This window comes from Garra rufa, chromosome 15 (assembly GCF_049309525.1).
Source record: "Garra rufa chromosome 15, GarRuf1.0, whole genome shotgun sequence".
NCBI classification, from domain to species: domain Eukaryota; kingdom Metazoa; phylum Chordata; class Actinopteri; order Cypriniformes; family Cyprinidae; genus Garra; species Garra rufa.
Window position 1 is genome coordinate 24394830 of NC_133375.1, and position 27794 is coordinate 24422623.

Consider the following 27794-nt stretch of genomic DNA (forward strand, 5'->3'; position numbering starts at 1 on the left):
AGAATGGCTCAGATTAAGCGACTGAGGTGTTCTGTTGTTGGATGTAATAATGAACACAGCAGTTGGTATTTACTCCCGACATCTGAGCCGCTGAAGACACAGAGGAAAACTTTACTTTCGTTTTTAAAAGGAAAGCACCAATCGACATATGCCTCTATGTTCGTGCGAATCGTTCCTGATACAGCTTCACCCACAGCAGAAGTAAGTTTTGTTTTTTTTATGCATCTTTGTGAATGGCCTTTCTTCATAATGTGCTTGTTGGCAAGTTCCGCCGCTAAATGCGGCTAAATGCGGCTAAAGTAAACATTACGTCTCATAATAGAAGGGCGGGGCGAGCAGAGCTCAATTGCATTTAAAGGGACCATATCTTGAAATCAGTTGAGTTTTTGCAGAGCTGATTTTGACAAGGCAAAAGGCTGTTTTTTTTACACTACTATTGAGAATTTTTAACAAGTATATTATAGACTTTTCATTAAGACCCTAAAGAATCATATGAACTTGTGGAAAATGGGCATCTGATGACCCCTTTAACAAATGTCAAATGAATTTTTTTTCGACCAGTAAATGCTAAATGTCTTTCCAACTATTGTCACAGCAAATACACATCTCTTATTAATTTTTTTTTTTTCAAATGAAAACCCTTTAATAAGCACAAAATACTACTACTACTGCTAATATATGCAATAATATACACTACCAGTCAAAACAGTTTTTAACAAGTCAAAGATTATGTTCTTTTAAATAAGTGTCTTCTGCTCACCAAGCCTGCATTTATTCAATCCAAAATACAGCAAAAACTTTTTTTTTAAGTTTTTTTATTTGAATATATTTTAAAATGTAATTTAATCATGTGATCAAAGCTAAATTTTTAGTATCGTTACTTCAGTCTTTAGTGTCCTTCTGTGATCCTTCAGAAATCATACTAATATGCTAATCTGCTGTTCAAGAAACATTAACATTATTAATATTTAAAATCGTTGGGATTCTTTAATGAATGAAAAGATCCTAAGATCTTTTATTTAGTAAGGATGCTTTAAGATAATCACAAGTGATGAAAAAGACATCACTTAATTTTACAAAAGATTTCTATTTCAGATACTTGAAACTGAACTTTCTATTCATCAAAGAAACCTGAAAAAATTCTACTTGTCTGTTTTCAACAATAATAATAATAATAATAATAATAAATGTTTTTTGAATAGCAAATCAGAATGTTAGAATGATTTCTAAAGGATCATGTGACTGGAGTAATGATACTAAAAATTCAGCTTTGAAATCACAGGAATAAATTACATTGTTAAATATTTTCAAATAGAAAACAGATATTTTAAATAGTAAAAATCTTTAAAATTTTTACTGTTTTTATCTGTACTTTGGATCAAATAAATGCAGGCTTGATGAGCAGAAGAAACTTCTTAAAAAAACATTAAAAATCTTTTGACTGGTAGTGTATGCAACTTTTTAGTAAGCAAATGTGTGTTTTAAACCCCTCAAAAAATACTATGACAGCTAATACAGGAATTCATGTACCTTGATATTTTATGTCCAAAACATCATCATGGTAGGCTGCTTTTTGGTACTTTATTGTTTGCAACATATAGATTAGAATGTGAAGTGTACAGACCAGACCGTATAGTCTATCTTTGGAAACATGGTAGGCTAATAAAACAAATGTGGTTACACTCTAAAAAATTCAGCTATAAATACATCCCATCGCTGTGTGATATATGGACAACCCCAGCAACTGGGTTGTTTTGACCCAGCGGTTGGGTAAAATGTTTAACCCAACCTTATATAGATAACGACCCAACCTTCTGGGTAGTTATTTAACCAAGCTATTGTTTAAAAATTACTATATGGCTGGCTTATAATGAATCCAAAATACGTTCAAAAGGGGAACATTAATCAATAAGCTATTTAATGTATTATTTATTCAACTTATTAATAAATTATTTATTGAACAGATTAATAAATGTTCATTTCCAACTTATTTTAAGCAACAAATATAGCATTTTTTAAAGCAATAGTTAAGTTAAATAAAGCCACCCAGAAGGCTGGGTAACCATAACACAACCGCTGGGTCAAAACAACCCAATCGTCTGGTTTGTAGAGAGTAGGATCTAAGGCGCCCCCTGCTGTCCACCCATACCCTGCAGGTGGCGTCCTTCTTCCAGCTTCACGACGTCGGGGACCCAAACGTTAAGCCCCCCAGGCCAGTACTAATCTAATCAAAAGTACCTACTGTCCCCCTATAACCCCAGGGTGTGCATGAGGAGTCAGGTAATTGGAGCACATTAAGAGAAGCTTCGCATCTCATGAACTTTGTTGCTTTTAATTTTTATTTGTGTGTGTTTGCGCGTTATTACCTTAATGAAACCTTAAACCTCACATAATAAACATCTGTGTGATAACCAAACACAGACACAATTTTAAATTATAAACAGCACAAATTCCCTGTATATTACGCTATAAACCAGTAACAGAAAAGAAAACATAGACTTATTGGGGTCATGCACCTGTGGCTCATCGGTGGATTACGGTAATGTGTGACACGTTTTGACTTATGTCTCATATTCTAATTGTCCTCTAGTCTCTAAATTTTTAATCTGGATCATATAAGAGATAATATTGCTACATTATAAATGAAAAATTGAACAAAAATACATAATACATACACATTAATGTATGCCATTTAACACCTTTTTTAAACTGAGATGGCAAAGATTGTTTCAAGTAGAAAATATTACATATTTTAACAATATTCTTGCAACATTTGATGCACAAATAAATCACAAATATAATTTGATTACAATTTAGAACGTTGTTTTATTTGTAACATTTTATATGCTTAGCTTTAATTTTGTCTAAATCCTGTTACTGACCTTTGAGTGAACTTCACAAGAGGTGTTTCCTGTGTGATTTTTTTTCATAACCACATTTATGACACAATTTCCAGAAATTCTGTTTAAGTACTTGAAACCCCTGCTTGAATTCACCACCAATCAGGTTCACTTTGTTGTTGTAAAATATGATAAAAATGCACTAAAGCTTATAAGTACGGTGGCCGAGAGAGGCCAACGTGCTGCAAACAAGAAAACACATGCAAACAGAAAAAAACGACAACAAATTATGAAAACATCTTCATCAGTTTGACAACACAGGCGCTGCAAATCCTCGCAACGCAAACACGAATACTGAAACGCGCTGCAAATTCTCACAACACAACCAAACTCAGAAACGCGCTGCGAACACACGAGGGCGCTGCAAACTAACAAACGCGCTGCATATAGCACGGACCACAACGGAAATGTTTCAGGGGGACCTCAAAAAGTGACGAACTCATCTGGGACCTGATTATTTATATCACTATATTACCTGATTATTTATATCACTATCACCTTTAAGTGATACTATACTATCACTAAAAGGTGATAGTTCTATGGTGGCCGACAGAGGCCAACGCGCTGCAAACAAGAAAACACATGCAAACAGAAAAAACGACAACAAATTAAGAAAACATCTTTATCAGTTTGACAACACAGGCGCTGCAAATCCTCGCAACGCAAACACAAATACGGAAACGCGCTGCAAATTCTCACAACACAACCAAACTCAGAAACGCGCTGCGAACACACGGAGGCGCTGCGAACACACGAACGCGCTGCATATAGCTCGGTCCACAACGGAAATGTTCCAGGGGGACCTCAAAAAGTGACGAACCCATCTGGGACCTGATTATTTTTTCAGTGGCTGTTGGTCAGAGCAGAGGTGTTATCGGTGAACTATCGCCTTTTAGTGATAGTATAGTATCACTTAAAGGTGATAGTGATATAAATAATCAGGTAATATAGTGATATAAATAATCAGGTCCCAGATGAGTTCGTCACTTTTTGAGGTCCCCCTGAAACATTTCCGTTGTGGACCGTGCTATATGCAGCGCGTTTGTTAGTATGCAGCGCCCTCGTGTGTTCGCAGCGCGTTTCTGAGTTTGGTTGTGTTGTGAGAATTTGCAGCGCGTTTCCGTATTTGTGTTTGCGTTGCGAGGATTTGCAGCGCCTGTGTTGTCAAACTGATAAAGATGTTTTCTTAATTTGTTGTCGTTTTTTTCTGTTTGCATGTGTTTTCTTGTTTGCAGCGCGTTGGCCTCTGTCGGCCACCGTATAGTTCACCGATAACACCTCTGCTCTGACCAACAGCCACTGAACAAATAATCAGGTCCCAGATGGGTTCGTCACTTTTTGAGGTCCCCCTGAAACATTTCCGTTGTGGTCCGTGCTATATGCAGCGCGTTCATGTGTTTCGCAGTGCCTTCATGTGTTCGCAGCGCGTTTCTGAGTTTGGTTGTGTTGTGAGAATTTGCAGCGCGTTTCCGTATTTGTGTTTGCGTTGCGAGAATTCACAGCGCCTGTGTTGTCAAACTGATGAAGATGTTTTCTTAATTTGTTGTCGTTTTTTTTTCTGTTTGCATGTGTTTTCTTGTTTGCAGCATGTTGGCCTCTCTCGGCCACCGTATATAAGTCCCACTTTAGTCAGTGTCCCATATTACACCAATCCACCCCTAGACAATTCAGTGATGGCTTCAACTTCCATGTATTTTCGGTATAGAGCCCTGATAATCGGCGTTTAGCGTCTTTTTAATAAATGTTATATCAATACGCCAATAAGTGGCGTCTATGGGTGAGTAAATGAATCAATTAATGAATCAGAATCATTAAAGGTGTAGTTCACTTTCAGAACAAAAATTTACAGATAATTTACTCACCCCCTTGTCATTCAAGAGGTTCACGTCTTTCTTTCATCAGTCATAAGGAAATTTCTCTCCATTTAATGGACTTCTATGGTGGCCCTGAGTTTGAACTTCCAAAATGCAGCTTCAAAGGGCTCTAAACGCTCACAGCCGAGGAAAAAAAGGTCTTATCTAGCAAAATGATGGGTTATTTTCTAAAAACAAAAATTACAATTTATATAGTTTTTAACCTCAAATTCTCATCTTGTCTAGCTCTGCAAGACAAGATTTGAGATTAAAAAGTAAATAAGTTGTAAATGTTTTTTGAAAATAACCGATGCATTTAAACTGCATTTTGGAAGTTCAAACTCGGGGGCACCATAGAAGTCCATATATGGAGAGAAATCCTGAAATGTTTTCCTCAACTCATTTTTTTTACAACTGAAGAAAGAAAGACATGAACATCTTGGATGACAAGGGGGTGAGTACATTATCTGTAAATTCTTGTTCTGAAGGTGAACTACTTCTTTAAGTCAAATGATTCATACTGATTCGGGAATGAAACAGCACTATTCTGTGTTTGTGATTTGCAAATGCATAATATATAGGCCTACTGGTTGTTGTTTGTTTATTAAAAAAAATTCTCTGTGTGTGTAAAATAGTTTTATATAATAAAACCAGTCTATTTTAAACAATCTTTCAATTTTTTTATTCAATATCGCCAATAGGGGGCGACAAGTTACTGTCTATGAGTGAGTCAATGAATTATTTAATGAATTCGAATCATTCAGTCAAACGATTCAAACTGACTCGGAATGAAATAGCGCTACTCTGTGTTTGCGATTTTGCAAATACATAACACATACTGGCTGGATTTTTTTTCTGTGTGTGTGTGTGTGTGTGTGTGTATATAAAATAGAGTTGAATAAAAAGCTATGGTTTTATTATATAAGATCGCCAATAGGCCACAAGTATAGCACACATACATCAAGGAGACGTCTTGACGTCTGCATTTACATCTGCAAGACGTATTCAATACCTCTGCGTTTCCTATCAGATGTCAAAAAGACATCTATTAGATGTCTTTAAGATGTTTGACTTAGAATGTATGTAAAACTGACAGATGTCTGTCAGATGTTTGTACACAACAGATGCTTTTCAGATCAAGTGATCTTTAACAGACATCTTGCAGACGTACATGTGCTGTCTATGAGTGAGTCAATTAATCATTTTTTTTATTTGTGTGTGTGTGTGTGTGTGTGTATGTATCTGTGTAAAAGTTTTATATAATAAAACAAGTCATCTTTAAACAATTTGTACTTTTTTTCCATTTAGATTTTTTATTCAAGACCAATGTGTTAAACAATAAATAGATGTATTTCTGAACAGTAACCACTGTGGAGTGCTACAATTGTTTCCACTGATTTTATGTCAGGCACTTTATAAGAAACAATCATGGGGAAATGTGATTTAATTTAAATGCAATTCTATTAATTAGCTTCCCACTAATTATTTGTCTGTTAAGCATTACATGTTTCATTTTTCTCTCACCATTCAGGTTCACTTTGTACATAGAAAGACTGTAGAATATGTACAGGATATGTACACAGATGTACAATTAATGGAAAGTTTCTTCCATTTGACACACAATACATAAAAGACTATACAAAACAAGCATAGGTGTTGCCATTTATGTCAAGTAATGTTGTAATGTCCAGCAGGAAACAATTTTAGTCCTGGTCCATATAAACTCACAGATACTGACATTAGTATGCATAGTATGACCACAGAAACATCTCAGTAAGCGGGTTGTTAATAATAAATTCTGCAGGCCTATCAAAGCTGTGTTATGCTGTAGTGCCTATCATTTATTGTCCGGCCCATTTCTGGAGTGGAATGTTTTTTGGGGGGTTTTTTGTTACTGAAACACATGTCACCATATAAACCAAAAATAAATTATTCCAATAACATTATTCAAGTTTGTTACAAGTATGCACATATGTTCAAGATGTATTTCCAATTACACAACAAACAAAATGACATACAACATGAAAAATCACCAACTGTCTTATGTCTTTCTTGAATACTACAAGATAATTAGTATGCAGACATTTATATTCCTACTCCTCTCTAAAACAGAGTAAAGAAATGTTGTCATATGACAGTGCAGAGAACTGCACGAAATACTATTGGTGTAATGTAAGACATCTCATACTGCAGATTTCATTTCTTTGATGTTGTAACAAGACAAAAAAGTACCAATACATGCATTTACTTCAGTTTCTTCCTCTAATGCTCAATTTAATCACAAAACTGTAAGTTTTTCCTATTTAAATAATGTTATAAACTGTTTTCTGAAAATTAAATGAACTGGAATTCACATATAGTGGGGTCCAGAGGTTTGAGAGCGAATTTAATATGTGGGATTCAAAATGTAACTCTGGAAATAGAATATTTAAAGAATTAGTTTTAGAATAAGAAATAAAAAAAAACATAAATAAAAAGACTTTTGGACGCCAAAATATGCATTATGAGCTGTAAGAACAGACTCTGTCACTGTAAAATTGCTCTCTGTAGTAGGAGGTAGATTTCAAACTGCATGTTTACAACTTTGGCAATGCAGATGAGTGAATTCTCATCTCAGTTTCACAGTTTTCCACTAATTTTGTGTAGTTTAGGAAGATCCATCTGCCAGTTATAACAGCAATACCTTTGCATATAAAATTAAAAATGCTTTTATAAAATATTTTTAAAATGTCATTAGACCATCATAGCTCTGATGTGTCAAGACCATATGTTACCGCTTTTCTTTGCATTCTTCTTGAATTTAGGTAACTAGCCCTTTTTCATTTTGGACATACTGAAGTTATATCAAACCAAATGAAATTGAACCTGGTTCAGAGGTCGCAGGTTTAGGAGTTTGTGTTCTGTATTAGACTTGGTCTTTAAGTGTTGGAATCCAGGTGTGCCCTTTCAGCTCTCAGTGGCCACCTGATGCCTTCACTCCCGTGATCCACTCTGCTATGATGAACGTTATGCTCATAATCATGAAGATGAATCCCAGTGTCACAAATGCAATCGCCTGGAAAACATAACAGAAAGTGAGGAAAAAAGAAGCCACAGATCTGTAAAAAAACTTATATCCTGTCTGATTCTCACCTGGATCTTTGGCCGAGATTTCAACGGCTCCTGTTGTTCAGGGACGATGAGAATGTAGAATATTCCTGGCAGAATGAAAATAAGGCTGGGAGCAGATGTGGCACCTAAAACAAAAATGATTTAGCTGAATTCTGCATTTGACTGATATTAATGTGACCATTAAAATCCTGATCTGACTTACCAATGAAGCCGAAGATGTCACGAATGCTGGGCACGAAGATGACAAGAATGTTGACCAATATGAGGAGGCACACGGCGATGGAGATGTGACGCACCCAGCTGAAAGGCTTATCAGGACAAAAAAGCTGCAAGATGGCGCGACGAATCTAGAGAAAAACAATGAAGCACTGTCAACACTCAACTAGAACGATTATGAGGAATAACAGTTAATGTCAAAAGTTTGCAGAATCTGCAAAATGTATGTGGGATTATACAAAATGCATGATATTTTTTATTTAGTACTGACCTGAATAAAATATTTAATGTAAAAGATGTTTAGATATAGTTCACAAGAAAAAATAATACTTGAATTTATAAAAATGAGCCAGTTCAAAAGTTTACATACGCTTGGTTCTTAATACTGTGTTGTAACCTGAATGATCCACAGCGGTTTTGTTTAATGATAGTTGGTCATGAGTCCCTTATTTATCCTGAACAGTTAAACTGCCCGCTGTTCTTCATAAAAACCCTTAATGGTCCTACAAATTCTTTGGTCTTTCAGCATTTTTGTGTATTTGAACCCTTTCCAACAATGACTGTATGATTTTGAGATTCATCTTTTTACACTGAGGACAACTGAGGGACTCATATGCAACTATTACAGAAGTTTTAAACACTCACTAATGCTTCAGAAGGAAAAACAATGCATTAAGAGCCAGGGGTGTAAACTTTTGAACAGAATGATGTAGTGTCTGGACCTTAGACATAGTTATTTGTTACATTTAACAAATTATCCTTAAAACCAACAAGCCAACTTTAGGTTGGCATTCTAGAAACAACCCCCAATTCGACCAACATTAAGGCAACTTGGCCTTAAGGGCTCAGTTGCCAGGGCAACTATCTGATAACACCAGTTTTACGAACCATCCATGACTTCTTCAGAGGCTCCACGAGACTCTCGTTCGGATGCAAGTATCGTTTCTTCCACTAAACAGAGGTTTTGTGTAAGCTATCGTATACGGTTCTTTGAATTAGAAACTGATGGTTCTTTCAGATGGTCAGCTCAGCCTCACCCCCCTTTTTCCTGTACTTTTCTAGCTATCCTATACTCTTCCCTTGTAAACATGTATGAGTGATTGTATGTTTGTTTGTTTAGATTAGTTATGTGTTAGTCATTAGTTAATAAAACACTTGTGCACAAATTACACGAGTCTCTGATACTGCCTTGCAAATTAATGTCCTTTTACGATTACGATCAAGCTGCATGCTCTAATGCATTATTACTGTAAGAATGTTATTTTTCTGTGGCCAAGAAAATATCATTGCTTAGGGTTGATATGAAATTACCCTGAATGTTCGCTAGACGAACAGATTAATTGATGGCGATTTAATTCCGCTACAGTTACTACTGGCAGCTGATATAAATAATGGTAATTAATCAAAATTAATTGTAATTATTTATATACATTTCCCTTTTGAGCTAAATTCGCTACAATGAAGATGTGTACATTTTTCTTAATTTGCCTAAAAATCATATATTTTTTCATTTAGTACTGCCCTTCAGAAGCTAAAGAATATATTTACATGTTTCCCAGGGGCCAAAATAAGTTAAATTTACCCTGATCTTCAAATTCAAAAAGTTTTTACCCCCAGCTCTTAATGCATAATTTTTCCTTCTGGACATCAGTGAGTCTTTGAACCTTCTGTAATAATTGCATATGAGTCCCTCGGTTGTCCTCAGTGTGAAGAGTTGGATATTAAAATCATGCACTAATTATTGGAAAGGGTTCAAATACACAAAATTCTGAAAAACCAAAGAATTTGTGGGACCTGAAGGAATTTCGACTGTTCAGGACAAACAAGGGACTATGAATAACTAAACACATTAAACATCACTAAACAAAATAAAAAACATCATTCAGGTAACAACACGGTATTAAAAATCAAGTGTATGTAAACTTTTGAACAGGGTCATTTTTATAAATTCAACTATTATTTTCTCTTGTGGACTATGTCTTTTATGATCCCTCTTATTTTGCTAAAATAATTAACATTTTGCAGATTCTGCAAGTTGTATGTTAAATTTTGACCTCAACTGTATATTCAAGCAATAACTAATGAGCCAGGAGAAAATGAAAGTACCGGGAAGAGGACCACGGGAACGGTTAGTGTCACTGCTATCAGCACAGCCAGACGAACACACAGCATCAAGGTGTCTTTTGTACTGTACATCTTCAGAAGCTCTGACTGCACATTTCCTACACATAGACATAGCAATTATTGAAACATTTTTAAATTAAACAAACCTTGAAACCGTATTTACTATGGTATTTTGTTAATGTTCGTTTTTGTATCTTTTGGTTGTTTGTGAAGCTCCTCTTACCATAGAAAGTGAGGTAGCCAAAGATCGCAGTCAGCAGGTACATGACAAACATGGCCAAAATAGAGGTATTAGCAATGTTTTGCATGCGTTTCTTGCTTGGACTGAAATAACAGGGAGACAAAAAAATGCAAACATATATTAATAAATAAACAATTATTTTTAAAGCAAATGTGAATGAGCAAAAGTGCAATTGCTTAAAGTCTTACTTTTTGAGTTCTGTGTAAATGGGCAACACTTCAGGGTGACACACAAAAGCAAATGCCATAATGGGAATAGTAAAAGCAGTCTGTGATGAATAAAAAAACATGACTGATTAATTCACTGCGTTTAAAATTAAGCAAAAGGGACACATAATTGTCTGGTTTGCAATTAATATCTCTAACCTGTGGGTTGATAGTTATAAGTTTGGCTTCACACATATCATCGGTAGAGTTGTATGTAAGTAGTTCAGTAAGTACTGTCTTATTATAGCTGGGTTCTTCTTCTAAAGGACAAGGTGTGACAAACTTCTTGTAGATGACCTAATAAGAGAAAATGGAGAAAGAAGCTTTGTCACAACTACATAACTGTCATTATTAATGTACTGTAGACATTATTCATGTACTGTTTTATACTGTATGTGGACGAAGAGTGGACTTACAGATATGAGGAAGAAGACCATGCAGCTGAGAGAGAAACCACTGGTGTAGCCAAGATAGCCTAAAATAAATGCATAAATACATGATAAATGCATGAACATATTCATGCCATACAAACAACACCGGTGTGGTCATATTCAAACCCGTGTGTTCATAGTTAAGCTAATACATTAAAATAAGACACATCAATTTACAATAACAAGCAGCAAAACAAGCCGTTTTTTACAGCTAAAAATAAATGGATTTACAAATGAATGCGCCCACTCCATAGACGGCCCACTCTTACAGGAAAAATAAAGGTGAATAGCATGCCGAATTCACGTGACCATCATAGAAACCAATCGTGTCAATTCCTTTGTCGAGCAATGGTAAATGTTAAGCTTGAATTTAAAAGATCTTCAGTGCTTCAGTTCATATGATTATTATGAAATATAATGGACTGAAAATTGACAGAGGGAAAAAACAAAATGAAACAATGAGAGGAAAGGAGGCAGGAACCTACCAAGTCTTTTCATCAGTGCCAGGGGAAAAATAACCAAGACACTAACGATAATGATGAGATATCTCCCATCAACATACCAGGGCCTGACAAAGAAATATAAACGCATATTTATTGCATATTTATGCAATAAATGTATATCATTTATAGTGCAAAATAGTTAACTCATTGATTTTACATGTTTTATCTTTTTCAGAAACTATTTTAAACCCGGCATATCAGCATCAGTACTATGTTGTGGTACTCACGTTGAGTTTTTTGGCAGTTCCATAAGACCCTCAATAATATGAGGTAACTCTATCTTCACAATGAACAGGTAACTGGACATTGCTGTTGAATCAAAGGAAGAAACATAACATTGAGTGTTGTAGTGCATCTGTATTCAGTGCTCGTATTTCTTTAAGTGGTTATCCCTTATATCAGATTTTGACATTGTAAGCAACTACTGAAATTTCTGCAGTAAAATGTTTAATTTTACCTCCAATGTTGTGCAGTGTTATAATGCAGGCTGCTAAGATTTTCCCAGGTTGACCACATGCACGGTACCCGAGCTGTTCATATGCACGAATGCCTAAACACACACAAACAAACAGAAAGGAAAGTTCAGAAAAAAGTCAAAATGCACTTTTAACATAGAGTGTGATGTTATCAGGATTGTCATTGGAAACAAAAGAGAAAATGTTTCTCACCAACCACTCCTGCACTCTTCAGAAGCAGGTGTATAGAGTAGGCAGAGAGAACAGCGATGAATATCAATAGGACTCTGCAAACAGGTTACACAAATAAAGAAACTAGATAAACAACAACAGCAAAACGAAACTTGCCATGTGGACTGCAAGAATAGTTCACCCAAAAAATGTTTTTGTCTTTATTTAATCAGCCTCATGTTGTTCCAAACCTGTTGTTCTTTCTGTCTTAAGTTGTGGAGAAAACAATAGTTTTTAAATGACATTTTTACTTATCCAATGAAAAACAAAGAGGTCCAAAACAACATTGGATCCCACTGTCTTTCACTGTCTAGAAAAAAAACTGGGACATTTTAAAAAGATCTTTTTTATGTTCCACAGACAAAAGTCATGCTATTAAATTACTTATTTTGTCTTCTGGGAAACATGTAAATATTCTGTAGCCTCTGAAAGGCAATACTAAATAGAAAAAACATATATATTTAGGCAAAATAAGAAAAACGTACACATCTCCATTCTGTTCAAAAGTTTTCACCCCCTGGCTCTTAATGCATAGTTTTTCCTTCTGAAGCATCAGTGAGCGTTTGAACCTTCTGTAATAGTTGCATATGAGTCCCTCAGTTGTCCTCAGTGTAAAAAGATGGATCTCAAAATCATACAGTCATTGTTGGAAAGGGTTCAAATAAGACAAAAATGCTGGAAAACCAAAGAATTTGTGGGACCTTGGGGATTTTTCTGAAGAACAGTGGGCAGTTTATTTGTTTAGGACAAACAGAGGACTCATGAACAATTATCACTAAACAAAGAAAACACAGGTGTATTTTTGAATCAACATGAGGGTGAGTAAACGATAATAGAATTTTAATTTTTGCAAGACTTTACATTTAAAAACCTGCGTAGATAGTAATTCAGTGAAATCTTATTGTTTTAATTTTGCTCTTTTGTGATTTTACAGAATTTGACTCTTCAGCTGGTCATTTGATTTTCAGAGGTGCTAATTTAAACACAATTCGGCGGCATAAAGTGCGGTTTAATCAGGGATATTACCACCACTCGACAAGGTGATGCCAGAGGAGACACAAATCTAACCTCTAATCTTATTAATGACGCATTAGATAAGCTGAGAGTGAGTTTCTTTAGCATACAACTAACAAAAACACTGTGCCACACACACACACACACACACACACACACACACACACACACACACACAAAGGTCTCTGTAGTAAAGGTATTCAAAATAACCAGTCAATGACGTATTTTGTGAGTTAACACTTCCCCTTCTTCTTCTTCTCTCTCTCTCTTTTGTACAACAAGCTGCTTTAAAAGCTTGGTTGAGCTGGACAGACAGACACAGATACAGACAGACAGACAGGCTTTGAATTGATTACAGATTACAGCAGGCTATTAATAACCCTCTCAGGTCTGATCTGTGAGCTGTGCATGTGCGTGTGTCACATTATAGACACACGCAGTTACATTTAAGCTCCCTACACAAAAACAGCCCTGTCATTCACAAGGATTAGCAATTGCATGCGTTCTATGCTACCTGGTCTGTTGTTTTATAGTTTGTCTGCTGGCAGAATTTTGATTATTCATCCTATAACTGGATTTGTAAGAAACATGGCACATGGTATTGAGGCAGTGAAAGTGAAAGAATGAATTTTAAGCAATGGGTTTGCCAGATGTTAACTTAAGTTACATGATACCTCAGCCAAGAAAAAAACATGCAAATATTTGAGTTTGTGTTGACTTTCGTAAGGCTGGTTGTGACTGGCACATGTACGTGACTGAGGCACACTGGAGTATGGCTGGATATGCCCTAAGTTAAATGTAGATAGGCACAAAGAAGCTTTAATACTCGTCAGGCCAAACCCAGATGCATACGGAGCACATGCATTCCATGCATACTAACTGAAGTTAATGAATAAAACGCAGCCAAATACCAAAGAGAGATATTACTCCACCCTCCAGACCTTAAATGTTCTGTTTACATTTGTAACTATGAACACATACCAGAAAGACTAGAGAGCTCTTTAACTCATAATATTTACACACAGGACTTTTTTTGTTTATGTCATAAAAGAAACACTGGAACTTATTTTTACTCTTACACCTTCAATAACCTTTATTTTTATTATGTGTTATACCACAAATGAACCCAAATGTGAATGCATAAATGGAAGTGTAGTTTGACTTACACAAAAAGAATGATACCAGTGTTGGCCATGGCATACGCCAGTCCCAGAATCCCACTGCCCATAATGGCGTTACTGAGGTTGAAAATAGACATTCCGAAAGAAGTCTTCCCCTCGAACTGGAATAAAAGATTAATAAAATTAATCATGAATTGTATATCTATTTATCTGAATAGCTTAAATTGTAGTTTTTTCTGTAACTTTTTCTGTGTATTAACTCCACAAGCAATAATTATTAGGATGGGGTAGTTAGACATTTTTCCCACTGTTACACATTATATTTAACTGTAATACGTTCTAATCAGTTTAACAAAGCCTTATATAGTAAGTCAGTTCTAAAATCCAGATACTCACATCTGTAAACTGAGTCTCTATCTTTCCATTGCTCTTACTGGGGAGGAAGGTATCACCCTCTGTCATTTTGTCAAGGGCATCAAATCTGTGTAATAAAAGCAGAAGGAATATTGTTAGTTATAGAGAAACACTGATATATTTGAATTGTTCTGTTTTGAGTTCTATTTTATCTGTCTAGTATATGAAACGTTTTGAGAAAATGCAAGAAATGACCTTTTAGCATATCCCTTAAGACGAGATTTATTTGTTAAATAAGTGTGTAATTGCATAAATGCTTCAGATTTATATTAATAAATGGCTTTTAAAGGGGTCATTGGATGCAAAACTAACTTTTACATGTTGTTTGCACATTAATGTGTGTTGGAAGTTTGTGTCCACAACCACCCTACAATGATAAAAGTCCACCCAGTGGTATTTTTTTAATCTTTCAAAGTAATATCCACTTTTTAAAATCAGGTCGTACTCAGCTTCTTGTCGTTGTGACGAATCACAGTTGATTGACATGAGCGTTTTACCTTAGACCCGCCCTCACCGAGCTGAAACAGTCCGAATACTGATTGCCATTGTGTTGACTTATAGGTGCAGAGGAAGACTCTAATTGAGCGATTGAGGTGTTCTGTTGTTGGATGTAATAATGAACATAGCAGTAGTCATTTACTCCCGACATCTGAGCTACTGAAGAGGCAGAGGACAACGTTACTTTTGTTTTTAAAAGGAAAGTGCCGATCCTGATCTACATATGTATCTATGTTTGTGTGAATCATTCGTGATGCAGCTTCACCCACAACAGAAGTGTGTATAAGGTTTTTTTTATGCATCTTTGCAAATGGCCTTTCTTAATAATGTGCTTGTTGGCAAGTTTCGCCGATAAACGCGGCTAAATGCGGCTAAAGTAAACATTACAGCTTGTATTCCCTCAGCAGAGAGGGGCAGGGCGAGTAGAGCTCATTTGCATTTAAAGGGCCCATGCGATAAAATGAGCTGATATTTTGCAGAGCTGATTTTGACAAGGTAAAAGGATGTTTTTTTACACTACTATTGAGAATTTTTCACCAAAGTATATTAGAGACTTTTCATTAAGACCCTAAAGAATCATATGAACTTGTGGAAAATGGGCATCCGATGACCCCTTTAAACAAGTCTCTTAAATTCAAATTACCTAGCAGTCACTGTGTCGATTTCTACCAAGGCAAATTTTTCTATTTTAAATTTCTGAAATAAAGCTGAAATAAAATATTAGATTAAAACATATATAAAGAGTTTAAGTACTACAATGACTAACTGATATAAAACTAAAACTAATTTTCAATTATATTTATAAAGTACAATTTTAAGAATGAAAGCTAATTTAAAATATGAATAAATTATAATATTACATAATTCTAAAAAGCACAGATTTGGTTTAATACATTATATATACTGTATATGTAACAACAATATGTGATAACATTATTGGCCAAATATTTAATGAACATTTGAGTTGACTTGAAGATGTGATGCAATGTAAAATTTGTGAATTTTTAAAGTATGACATTTTTTTCTGAGATATTTCCTCATAAATGTGTTGATGTGGAAATGTACCCATTTTCTAGACTTCTGTCAAGGCTGAGATCATGGTAACCATATGACATTTTCTGTTGCTCCCTTTCAAGGGCATCAAATCTGTGCAATATAATCAAAACTCAAATTATCTAGCAGCCAAGGCAAATTTTTCTAATTTCTGAAATAAAGCTGAAAATAAAATATTAGATGAATAAATGTGTTGATGTGGAAATGTACCCATTCTCTGCAATTCTGTTGGGGCTGTGATCATTGTAACTATGTGACAGTTTCATTTCAAGGGCATCAAATCTGTATAATATAATCAAAGGGAATATTGTTTGTTTTAGAAAAGCATTGATATATTTGAATTTCTCTGTTTTGAGTTTGAGCAATTTTTTCTACTATGAAAAAAGTTAAATAAAGCTGAACTGAACACATATAATATATTTAAGTACTGATATAAAACTATATAGATTTTCAATTATATTTATAAAGTAAAATTATAAAAATGAAAGCTAATTTAAAATATTAGAAAAAAAATTATAATATTACATAAATAATTCTAAAAAGCACAGATTTGGTTGAATACATTATATATGGGTCAACAATAATAAATAATATGTAACAATAATATGTGATAACATTATTGGCCAACCAACATGCAAGTGAAAATGATCTGAGGTCTGATTTAATGAACATTTGAGTTTAAGATCCCTTCACTTCAATGCTGCATACTTTCAAACAAAACTTTAACCAGCAAAGTTTACAAACTAAAAGATGTAATGCAATGTAAAGTTTGTGAATTTTTGAAGCATGATTTTTTCATGCTTCAAAATTCAAGAGATGTTTCCTCTTGAATGTGTTGCTTATGGAAACTTACCCATTCTCTCGTATTATATCTGATTCATGGTGACCGTTTGCCATTTTCTCTAGTTCCATTTTAGACTGTAGAACCCTTAACAGCCCTTAAATCCTCCAGAGAACACTATCTGTAAGGTCAAGCTCTGTAAACACAATCTGAAACAGAAAAAGTTCTGGGATAAATTATCATTTTACAGACAACTGACATTACTGTAAAACATGAAAAAAGTGCAGTGTGAAAGTGTCCAAAATCCGGAAAATAAATTCCAGATACTGTACATGTTCTTAATAATGTGCAACAGGAGCATAACCTTCATGTAAATATCAAGGTCGAAGAGAAGACAGTGGAAAAGTAATTGTAAAAACATTTCTCAGCGCATTACTGCATGCTAAAAAAACACCTAATGGAAAGATTAGCCCTGATATAAAACAGCTGTGAGTGTCTGTGTGCATATTTTCCTCCTTCCTCATCAAATTCAGGCTGGAAACTAGTTGTGGGCAGCATTTTATAGGTTTTTTTTTTTTAAGTTGACTGTAAAAATACCCTACCATTTTAATATGTAGGAGGTGCAATTACATGCAGTTTACTAGAGCACTAACCTAAAAAAAAACTAAAAATATATTCAAATCTTTCCTAAGTGTTTTATTAAAGGTCAAATGTGTACAAATATAACAATATATCAGCTGACTGTTTTCAAACAGGTTTCCTGTACACTCCCCCTGATTGCCATTGGACAGGTGAATTAGTCCACCTTCAAATTCTTGTGTTTGTTTAAGCCATTGTTGCTGTGTTTAGTTGGTTGGGATGCTAAAAAGACGTCATGGTTTTACTGGTTATCATGGCCCCATGTTAACAGCTTTCTCCAAGAATAACAAGCTTCTTTGGATCAAACAAACAGAGCAATGTTTTCATAGTATTGCACAGCTATTAAAATCAACATATTATGATTGACTTAGGCAAAAGTGTAGTATGTTTCGAATATATTAACTTTAATTAACAATTTACAATTATAATCACACATGCTTTAGAATTTTAATCAACACACCAAAATAAGTGTATTTTTGAAAGCATGACAAAATTTTATTTAAACAAATGTGAAAATGTGACAAACTGTAAAAATCTGCAAGCGCAGTTTTTTAAAAATATATACTTTTAAACAATTTGTACACTCAAGCGCACACAGGATACAATTTAAGTGCTCTTCTCTTTCACAAGGGTATGATAGACACACCATTGAGAGGGTAGTGAGACGTATGTTATGATTATAAATAAATACCAAGAATTGTATTTGTATAACATATAGAAGAACTTTTAGTACAAATAGACTGGCTGATGCAACTTTCCTTAAGCTTACACTCTCAGCACGACAAGGAAACATTGTGAAAAATGCGCCAGTTCTTGTAGGTCAGGAAATACTTAAGTCGTAATCTGTCATTCGGAATACTGGCAGTAGCCTTATTAGGGAAAATGTCTGTATTCATTCAGCGCTTTATTTGGGTTTTGACGCAGAATTCCCTGAATACTTTAAGTCCTGCCAAGAGCTTGGCAAGCAAAGAACGTTAGTGTTTACTGGTCAAGATACTAGCAAAGTAAGTCAGTGAATATAAAATATCAGAACTTTATTTAACATTAGAGCCATAAATGAATTAATAGCCAGTTTAAAACACTACATTTAAGACCACCATCACACTCTGTACAATTTATTATGTGCTTGTTTAAAGTAAAGCAAGACAAGAGACATACAGTTCAAGTGAAGTGTATTTTAAAAGTATTCCATCACTGAATATCTGTAGCTGTTTGGATATAATGTGAAATATGTCTATGGAAAAGATGGTAATGCTAAAGTCACTCTTGACAAACCATCAACTCACTGCCAAAATGACCAACTAGTGTGAAATAAAGCATGAAGTGAATAAAACACGTTACAGAAACTGTAAAATAGAGAAGTTAAGGCTGTGAGGCAAGTCTTGACCACATGACTCCTGTCTGATGCAATTCTTTATCTGTATTGAAGCAGAATGAACCTCCCTACACACCCTTATTCAAACACACGCCTGTATTCCAGCAGGAAGTGGATGTTGAGAAACTACTCACCACTGTGGGATAGAGAAACCAGCCAAAGTCAAAAGTTTAGCCACGTAGCGTCCTGAGGTCAGAGAGTTTTCATTCATTCGTTTGTTTCTGTGTTGCCTTAGTAAAGCTCCCCAGCTTGTGTGAGAACACGTTCAGAGCTCACCTGTGTCCTGAGACGGGGGAGGGGAGGAGATTAACTCTTGCGTGGAGGACTGGATGTGTTTAGGGACATGTGTCTATGTTTAGGAACGCCCTGGCACGGGTCCACCATTTTTTTTGTATGTTGTATGTTTATACATGAATACACAGTATTATATAGTAAAAACATTCAGGCATTAGAGCACTGAAGAATGGTCAAGGCTTGAGTGGAAACGTTTAATAATTCCTCCTGAATTATTATTGTTTAATATGGATGTGGTATAAAGTTGGGTAAGGGGTTATAAAATATGTGGGAGAAGACAGGGAATTGTGGGTAAGTGTGTGGGTGTGTTGTGGTAAGTAATGAGATTAGTAGATCAGAGCTTTTTTTAAGGTTACCTGCAAGACCTGGAAAAACACTATTAGACACTGCACACTATGTTAAAGGAGTAGTTCACTTTCTGAACTAAAATTTACAGATAATGTACTCATGTTCATGTCTTTCTTTCTTCAGTCGTAAGGAAATTATGTTTTTGAGGAAAACATTTCAGGATTTCTCTCAATATAATGGACTTCTATGGTGCCCCCGAGTTTGAACTTCCAAAATGCAGGTTAAATGCAGCTCCAAAGGGCTCTAAATGATCCCAGCCGAGGAAAGAAGGGTCTTATCTAGCAAAACGATCGGTTATTTTATATATATATATATATATATAAAAAAAAATACAATTTATGTTCTTTTTTTTAACCTCAAATGCTTGTCTTGTCTAGCTCTGTGTGTACTCTGTGTAGAGATTAAAAAGTATATAAATTGTAAATATTTTAGTTTCGCTAGAAAAGACCCTTCTTCCTCGGCTGGGATAAATTAGAGCTATTTGAAGCTGCATTTAACCTGCATTTTGGAAGTTCAAACTCAGGGGCACCATAGAAGTCCATTATATGGAGAGAAATCCTGAAATGCTTTCCTCAAAAAAACATAATTTCTTTACGACTGAAGAAAGAAAGACATGAACATCTAGGATGACAAGGGGGTGAGTACATTATCTGTATATTTTTGTTTTGAAAGTGAACTACTTCTTTAAGTAAAATATGCTGATGTTAGTCCAAGTAAAATCTCAAATCCCTTTTTTGCTGCAGGTTTACAAAGCAAGATCCTTAATTGAATTTTTAATGTATAATATCGTAAGTCATGCTTATCTAAAGGAAGTGTGTGAAATTTTTCCTTGAGTAAAAAATTATTTTAATCTTTAATAGAATATGCTTTTAAGCTATTCATTATCTTAACACTTTACAATAAGGTGTCTTTTGTTAACATTAATTAATGTATTAACTAACAATAAACAATAAACAATACATTTATTCCACTACACAGCTGTATTTTTATTAACTAATGTTAGTTCATAAAAATACAGTCATTAATTGTTTGTTCATGATAGTTCACAGTATGTTAACTAATGTTAGAGACAATTTATCTAAAATGAAAACAAAAATATAGGCAATTTTTTTTCTTTCTGTAAATGCGCATTTAATAGGAAAGGGATGTCTACAAAAAATTGTATTGGCCTATATTAGACAGCCCCTAACTAACTAACTAACTATTTATGTATGCATGTGAGTCAAAGACGTTGAGATGTCCACGTCAAAAGAAATTTACAAAAGTTATTTTATGTGTATAGAAAGCACATTAAATGTAAGTACAGTGTCTACTTTTAAGGTTTTAAATAAGTTTTTGGAGAATAAAATGTCAAAATTTGATTGAAATAATGTTACATTGTCATTCAGTGTAATACAATATTTATGTAAAAATTCAAATAACATGCTTATTCTGACTTGTACGTATTAAAATGTATAAAAGAATAAGGGAGCATATTACATTTGATTGTGTTTTAAATTAGTAAAAAATTCTTACTGACAAATGGGCAAAACCTAGGATAGTGGCAAATTTAAAAAATGTAGAAATACAACTAATTAGTATTTGGGGTGAAAGTAAATTGTCTTTTAATATGTAGAAAATTGTTTTTTGTTGTAAATATGCCTGATTGTTTCACTGAATAACATTTTAGTGGGTGTCTTGTGTAAATTAGGGGAAAATGTATGATATTATTTTTGGCTCAGAAAAACAAGAACAAAAATGAAGTTAAACAGAAAACTTTTTAATATTTTTTGGAAAAACATCAACAAACCAAAGCTGTGTTACACTTATTGTTTTTATGCTTAAACCCTTTTTCGTTTGACCCATTATGTATTTCATTCATTTTACATTTTCTGTAAGCACCCCACTATTTGTTGACAAAGCAAAAAAATAAAAAGGAAGAAACCTGTCGTCATTAATCTTTATTATATAATAGACTATTTGCTACAAAATCTTGAGTAAAATATTTGGCTAAAGAAAATCATAAACCATGTCAGATTAATATTAGTCTTGCCAAATGTAAACATGGGTTTGGCGTGAATTGAAATGGTACTTATCAAATTATTGTTGGCTTTATGCTTTATTTACTGTTGCTAAGCAAGTTCAATATTTGGGTTTTGTTTCAAACTTTTTTATTTTAAATTGAATTGCATTCAAGAATGCATTAGTGAAAAATGCATAATCACAGTGATTGTCATGTCAATTTATGAAAACAGCATGTATTTAGTAATGCTTCATTGGACGTCACGTTGTCACGTATATTGTGGTTTCAAAGAGATGAATATCTCTCAATATGAATATAAATCAATTTAAAGACAGCAAAGTATGAGAGAGTATAAGAGATTATGCCAGTGTTTGCAAACATGTGGCCATCAGTGTTTACTTTGAGCTATAATAAAAATGTTGTGTGATTATCGTCATCAAACAGGATGTTCTCACACAAAGACTAGCGTCTTGACAGGAACTAGCTTATATGACTATAATAAGTCATACACATGTGGACCTCTTTCACAGCAAGATATTGCCTTGTGGGTAAAACAAAGCAAAGGAGTCAAAAGACTAGATGTTATAAAGTCTAATGGTCTATACTTATTATATGGGAGGAACCATCATCTCTGTTATATTCTGGTAACTTGCCTATACATGTCAAATTCTCAGAAATTCAGTTGAACAATATCAGTGATCCACGTCAAGATATAGTCTGTGACATCTCACAAGAACACTCCTCCAGAAATGTCTCTGTCAACATTTACTAAAAAGGTATAACCGGTCACAAAGTACCATTACGTATTGTTGACGTTAAACACCTTTATGACAAAGTGGAACTAAGGCATGGCACATTTTAAACCAGTAAAGTGGCTTTTGAATCTCTTAATGTGTGAAAAATTAAACTGCTACAGACATTGACTGGATAGTGGAAATGTGGTGGATTGTCTAATACTTAACCTAATTCCATCACTTAACCCTCAATTTACCTCACATCCTGTCTATGTCACATGTGAATACTTGAATCGCTAGTTTGTGTGTGAATATTTGAGTATAAGAGTGAGAAAGTGCTCAGTGATGAATATCCCAATTCACAATCCATATCAACCATGAGTGCTATTGCAAAGAGTATTCAAATGTAAGTTTGTTCTTAGGCAAATAAAAAAAATCTAGATATACACATAGTCATTACAATTATATGAGAAATGTGTAATATACAAAAATTCTGCTATGGTTAAATGGAGAAACAGTGAACCATGTGAACCTACAGACAATTGTGTGATTGTTCTTTTAGCTGCTCCTGTCATGAATTATGCTGCTTTCAGCTATATAGATACCATGTGCCACATGGTCTTTCTACTTCCTTTTCAGCGAAGATCTTATGAATGGCGCTAACAGTTAAACAAGAGACAAATTAATTATTAACTAACTAGTGACTATATAAAGAAACCGTTTGACTGTCAAATGTGTTGTTTGTAATGACATAGTGTTGAGAGAATATTTCAGAGATAATGTAGTTTTCTTACCTTTTGACAACTGAATTAAAAATCTTCAATGAAGGCAACAAATAGATCTTCCAGCAGATATATAGAGAGAAAAATGATGGTTTGATACTCCTAGATGGTTCTTGAGTATGTCATCTAATACAGACAGATGGAGTGAATGGAGAGAAAGAGCTTGAGAGACAGAAACGTGTAGCATTTAGTAAGTAAGGGAAGTTTTAAGCCACTCCTTCAATGCTAAAAAAAAAAAAAAAAAAAAAGAAGCGCGACTTAGTTTGTCCCGCCTTTTTCTCAAATCAGACAACTAAAGTATGCTCTGAATCTTACTTTCTTTTTTGTGTGTATATACCTACAGAGGCTATAGTTTAAGGACAGCATTGTCCAAAGAAGTGAGCTACATCTGACACAACCTCATAAAGGATACATTTGATTCTTGATTTGGAGAGAAAAAAGACCTTAATAAAGTAAACAGCCATGTGACTACAATGACATAAAAGGTCTAATAGATCATTGAAATGTGCTGTTACATTATTTCCAAGTATTATTATTATTATATTTCACGATTTTATTTGTACAGGCTTTACATTTTTCATGTTGTAATTAGCTATTTATTCATTTAATCTTACCTGTGAAGCAGATTTGTTACTTGACAGCATCAATTTCAATCAAAGTTTCTTAAGACATTCTTCTAAGCATTATTACTAAATTATTTGCATCTCCTGTGCTGCATTAGGCCGCTCGCATAATATCTGTCAATCTTTAGATTGCACGACTGTATAGATTCCAAAATATAGACTAATTATTCCATCACGAATTTCCACCATAGTTTCAATGAGTACAGGGCTGTTCGATTCCGAAAATTTTGGAATCGATTCCGATTCCGATTCCTGGTTCTGGAATCGATTCGATTCGATTCCAGAATCGATTCCTCACTGTTGTTTCGATTCTTTTTCGATTCTTGTTTTTTAGATTGGAGGAAGCTCATTTCGCAATAAATGCAGGATGTAAAGGTCGTATAAACTTACCTTCTCATAATATGAATCTTCATTTGTAAAAATAAAAAAATATATATATATGTGTATATATATATATATATATATATATATATATATATATATATATAGCTATAGGCCTACTATTTTTCTGTAGCTCTGACTGATTTCAAATTGTAATTCATTGCCCAGTAAATTATAGCATTAACCCACAGCTCAGCAGTGGACATGCATTTATTGCATGAATAAAACAAGACGTGACGTGTATAAAATGACAATACTTTGTATACTTTGTATAAAACTATACACTGAAACAAAATAAACAAAACTTTAACAACAACACTGATATAAGAGCTATAATTTCGCAATAAATGCAGGATGATATGAGAGCTCGTGGCGTAGCTGTCAATCAGATGTGCTCTCGGCCACTGACATGCTCTCTGCGTTTTCTTTCAGAGTTATAATTGGCTGATAGAAAGATTAAAAATTGCATTTATTTCAGATGTAAATAAGATCAAGACACGTCATGATCTATTCTGTCGTGCAGCGCTCAAAATTGTGGACATCATGAGCCAGTTCTCCCGTAAAATAACATCTGAATTGTTTTTTGAACTGGTTCATTTAAATGATCTAACCGAACGAATCTTTTCGTGAAAATGTATCTGACTATAATAACTATTAGCGAGCAAGAGGCAAATAATGGGTGCTTCTCAAACTGAAGGCTGCATCCTTAAACTCAGATGAGTTTAGTAATGAGTCGTTTTTATTATGTTTATTTTCGTCAATCGACGTTTGATGACTTGCAGCCGAAATATGCAGCCTTCATGGAATGCATCCTTCCGTTTAAGAGGTAAGTTTTGTTGAACTGAAAACGGCTCTGAATGAGGAGTCGATTCCCCTTGAGAGGATCGATTCCAAACGTTGGAATCGACTCTCGATTCTCAATGCCTCGGAATCGAGGAATCGATTCTTTTTGGAATCGATTCCCAGCCCGTACAGCTGGTTGCTATGACAGAAACTCCAGGATGAGCTTCGACGAAATGACCAATTCTGGATCATGTTAAACCGTCAACGGTAAAATCCAGATAACTAATCTGCGAACGAAAAATCCGGATCGGGGATCAATACAAACGCAATTGATTTATTCCAGTTTTATTAACATATATAACAAAACTGAGCCCAGATCAGCTAAACCCGAAGTAGTCACTTTTTTGGGGGTACACTTTGATATTAACACTCCCTACTAGTGGCAACTATCGGAGTAGCCTCATTTGTTGAATAAATAAATATGGAAAAAAGGTTTCGGCCTACATGTGGGAATAAAAAAAAAAAAACGAACGTAAGTAGCCTAAATATATATTAAATAATTTTAAAATAAATTTAAGTAAAAAAATAAAAAAAAGGTTTAAAAGAATAAAATAAATGTAAAAATATATACAGAAACTAATAAATAAAGGGAAAAGGTAGGTAATATAAAATAAAATCTGGATTTTTATTTTTATTTTATTTTTACAAAGGAATTATATTTGTTTTATAAAGTCATCTATCCCTTTACTTATTTTCCTATTAATACATTATTTATTTATCTATCTATATGCTTACTGCAGGCGTATTGGTCCTCGATAGTTTGAAGCCTCATGAAGCAGTGTTTCTAGAGCGGCCATCACAAGTGCTTGGATCCTACTTCCCGCCTCATCTCTGAGGTCACCCAATGTTACATATAGCTTGAATTTTGTTGTATAGTTAGAATTTCTTAACATACATAACAAAACTGACCCGAGGTCAGCTAAACTCGAAGTAGACACTTTTTTGGGCACACTTTGACATAACACCCCCTAGTGGCAACCATCAGAGTAGCCTCGCTTGTTGAATAAATAAATATGGAGATAGGTTTACATGTGGGGATAAATAATAAAAATGAATGAACGCGTAAGTAAATATATATAAAATAATTTTTCAATTAAATAAAAGTAAAAAATGAAGGTTTAAAAGAATAAAAATAAAAAAGGGAAAAGGAAATCTGATTTTTTTATTTATTTATTATTTTTTTTTAATTTTTTTAATTTTTTTTTACAAATGAATTATATTTGTTTTATCAACTAATTTATTCCTTTACTTATTTCCCTATTAATACATTATTTATTTATATGCTTACTGCAGGTTTGGTCCTCGATAGTTTGAAGCTTCATTAAGCAGTGTTTCAAAAGCGGCCATCACTAGTGCTTGGATCCATACTTCCCCCCTCATCTCTGACTTCACCCAACGTTACATATGGCTTGAATTTTGTTATATAGTTAGAATGTTTGAAGTGGTTGGTATCAGTAGCAGCGTCCTGCACAGACTTCTTTGTACAACAGCTCCCTCATGTGGTGATGTGTTAGATGGACTAACAGAGTTGTTACCACGGCAGTGGTTTCACACACTTAGTTCTTAATACAAAGCCCGTTTGAACTAGAAAATTTTAGTGAACTAAAATTCCAATATCGTCAAATTTTGTAATAGCCGTTAGACACACAATTGAACTCAATAAAACCACACTGGCATACATTGGGACATGAGCCTTTTCATTGTCAGGTTTCAATGACAAGTTGTCACATGTGTTTTAAATGTTACAGTGAGGGAAAAAATTATTTGATTCTCGGTTGATTTTGTATGTTTGCCCACAGACAAAGAAATGATAAATCAATCATTTTAATGGTAGGTATATTTTATCTTAAAGGGAGTGCTCCTAGTCTCAGTTACCTGTATAAAAGACACCTGTCCACAGAAGCAATCAATCAGATTCCAAACTATCCACCATGGCCAAGACCAAAGAGCTGTCCAAGGATGTCAGAGACAAGTGTGTAGACCTACACAAGGCTGGAATGGGCTAATAGACCATTGCCAAGCAGCCTGGTGAGAAGGTGACAACAGCTGCAATTATTCTCAGATGGAAGAAACATTAAATAACTGTCAATCTCTCTCGGACTAGGGCTCCATGCAAAATCTCATCTTGTGGAGTTTCAATGATCAGGAGAACAGTGAGGAATCTGCCCAGAACTACACTGGAGGATCTCGTCAATGATCTCAGGGCAGCTGGCCCTGGTGAAAAAAACCCAGCATATGCTGGGTAGGTAGTTTTGATGCTGGTTAGGTATGTTTTGATGCTGGTATATGCTGGTCCTTATGCTGGTCCTTTGCTGGTTTATGATGGTCCATTGCTGGTTTATGATGGTCCATTGCTGGTTTATGCTGGTCCTTTGTTGGTTTATGCAGGTCCTTTGTTGGTTTATGCTGGTCCTTAGCTGGTCATGTGCTGGTCAAGGACCAGCATAAACCAGCAAAAGGACCAGCATAAACCAGCTAAGGACCAGCATAAACCAGCTAAGGACCAGCATAAACCAGCAAAGGACCAGCATCAAAACCTACCTAACCAGCATCCCAGCATCAAAACCTACCAAACCAGCATATGCTGTTTTTTTCAACAGGGGGGACCATAGTCACCAAGA

General features: G+C 34.6%; 1 protein-coding gene across 2 annotated transcripts; it reads right to left on the minus strand.

Annotated features, from left to right (window-relative positions):
- Window positions 1–6039: 6039 nt before the first annotated feature.
- Window positions 6040–23482, minus strand: slc38a5a (solute carrier family 38 member 5a). 2 transcript variants are annotated; one of them, XM_073818913.1, is made up of 16 exons: window positions 23339–23482; window positions 17225–17361; window positions 14803–14887; window positions 14452–14567; window positions 12254–12327; window positions 12043–12135; window positions 11813–11894; window positions 11568–11650; window positions 11068–11126; window positions 10811–10948; window positions 10634–10713; window positions 10428–10528; window positions 10187–10302; window positions 8067–8211; window positions 7886–7989; window positions 6040–7808 (listed from the first exon to the last, which is right to left on the minus strand). In XM_073818913.1, the coding sequence occupies exons 2-16, from the start codon at window positions 17281–17283 to the stop codon at window positions 7707–7709; spliced, it is 1437 nt and encodes a 478-aa protein (XP_073675014.1). In that variant the 5' UTR covers window positions 17284–17361; window positions 23339–23482; the 3' UTR covers window positions 6040–7706. The 2 variants fall into 2 exon arrangements, with proteins under 2 accessions (XP_073675014.1, XP_073675013.1); XM_073818912.1 differs by lacking the exon at window positions 23339–23482 and adding an exon at window positions 19301–19442.
- Between the last annotated feature and the right edge of the window lie 4312 nt (window positions 23483–27794).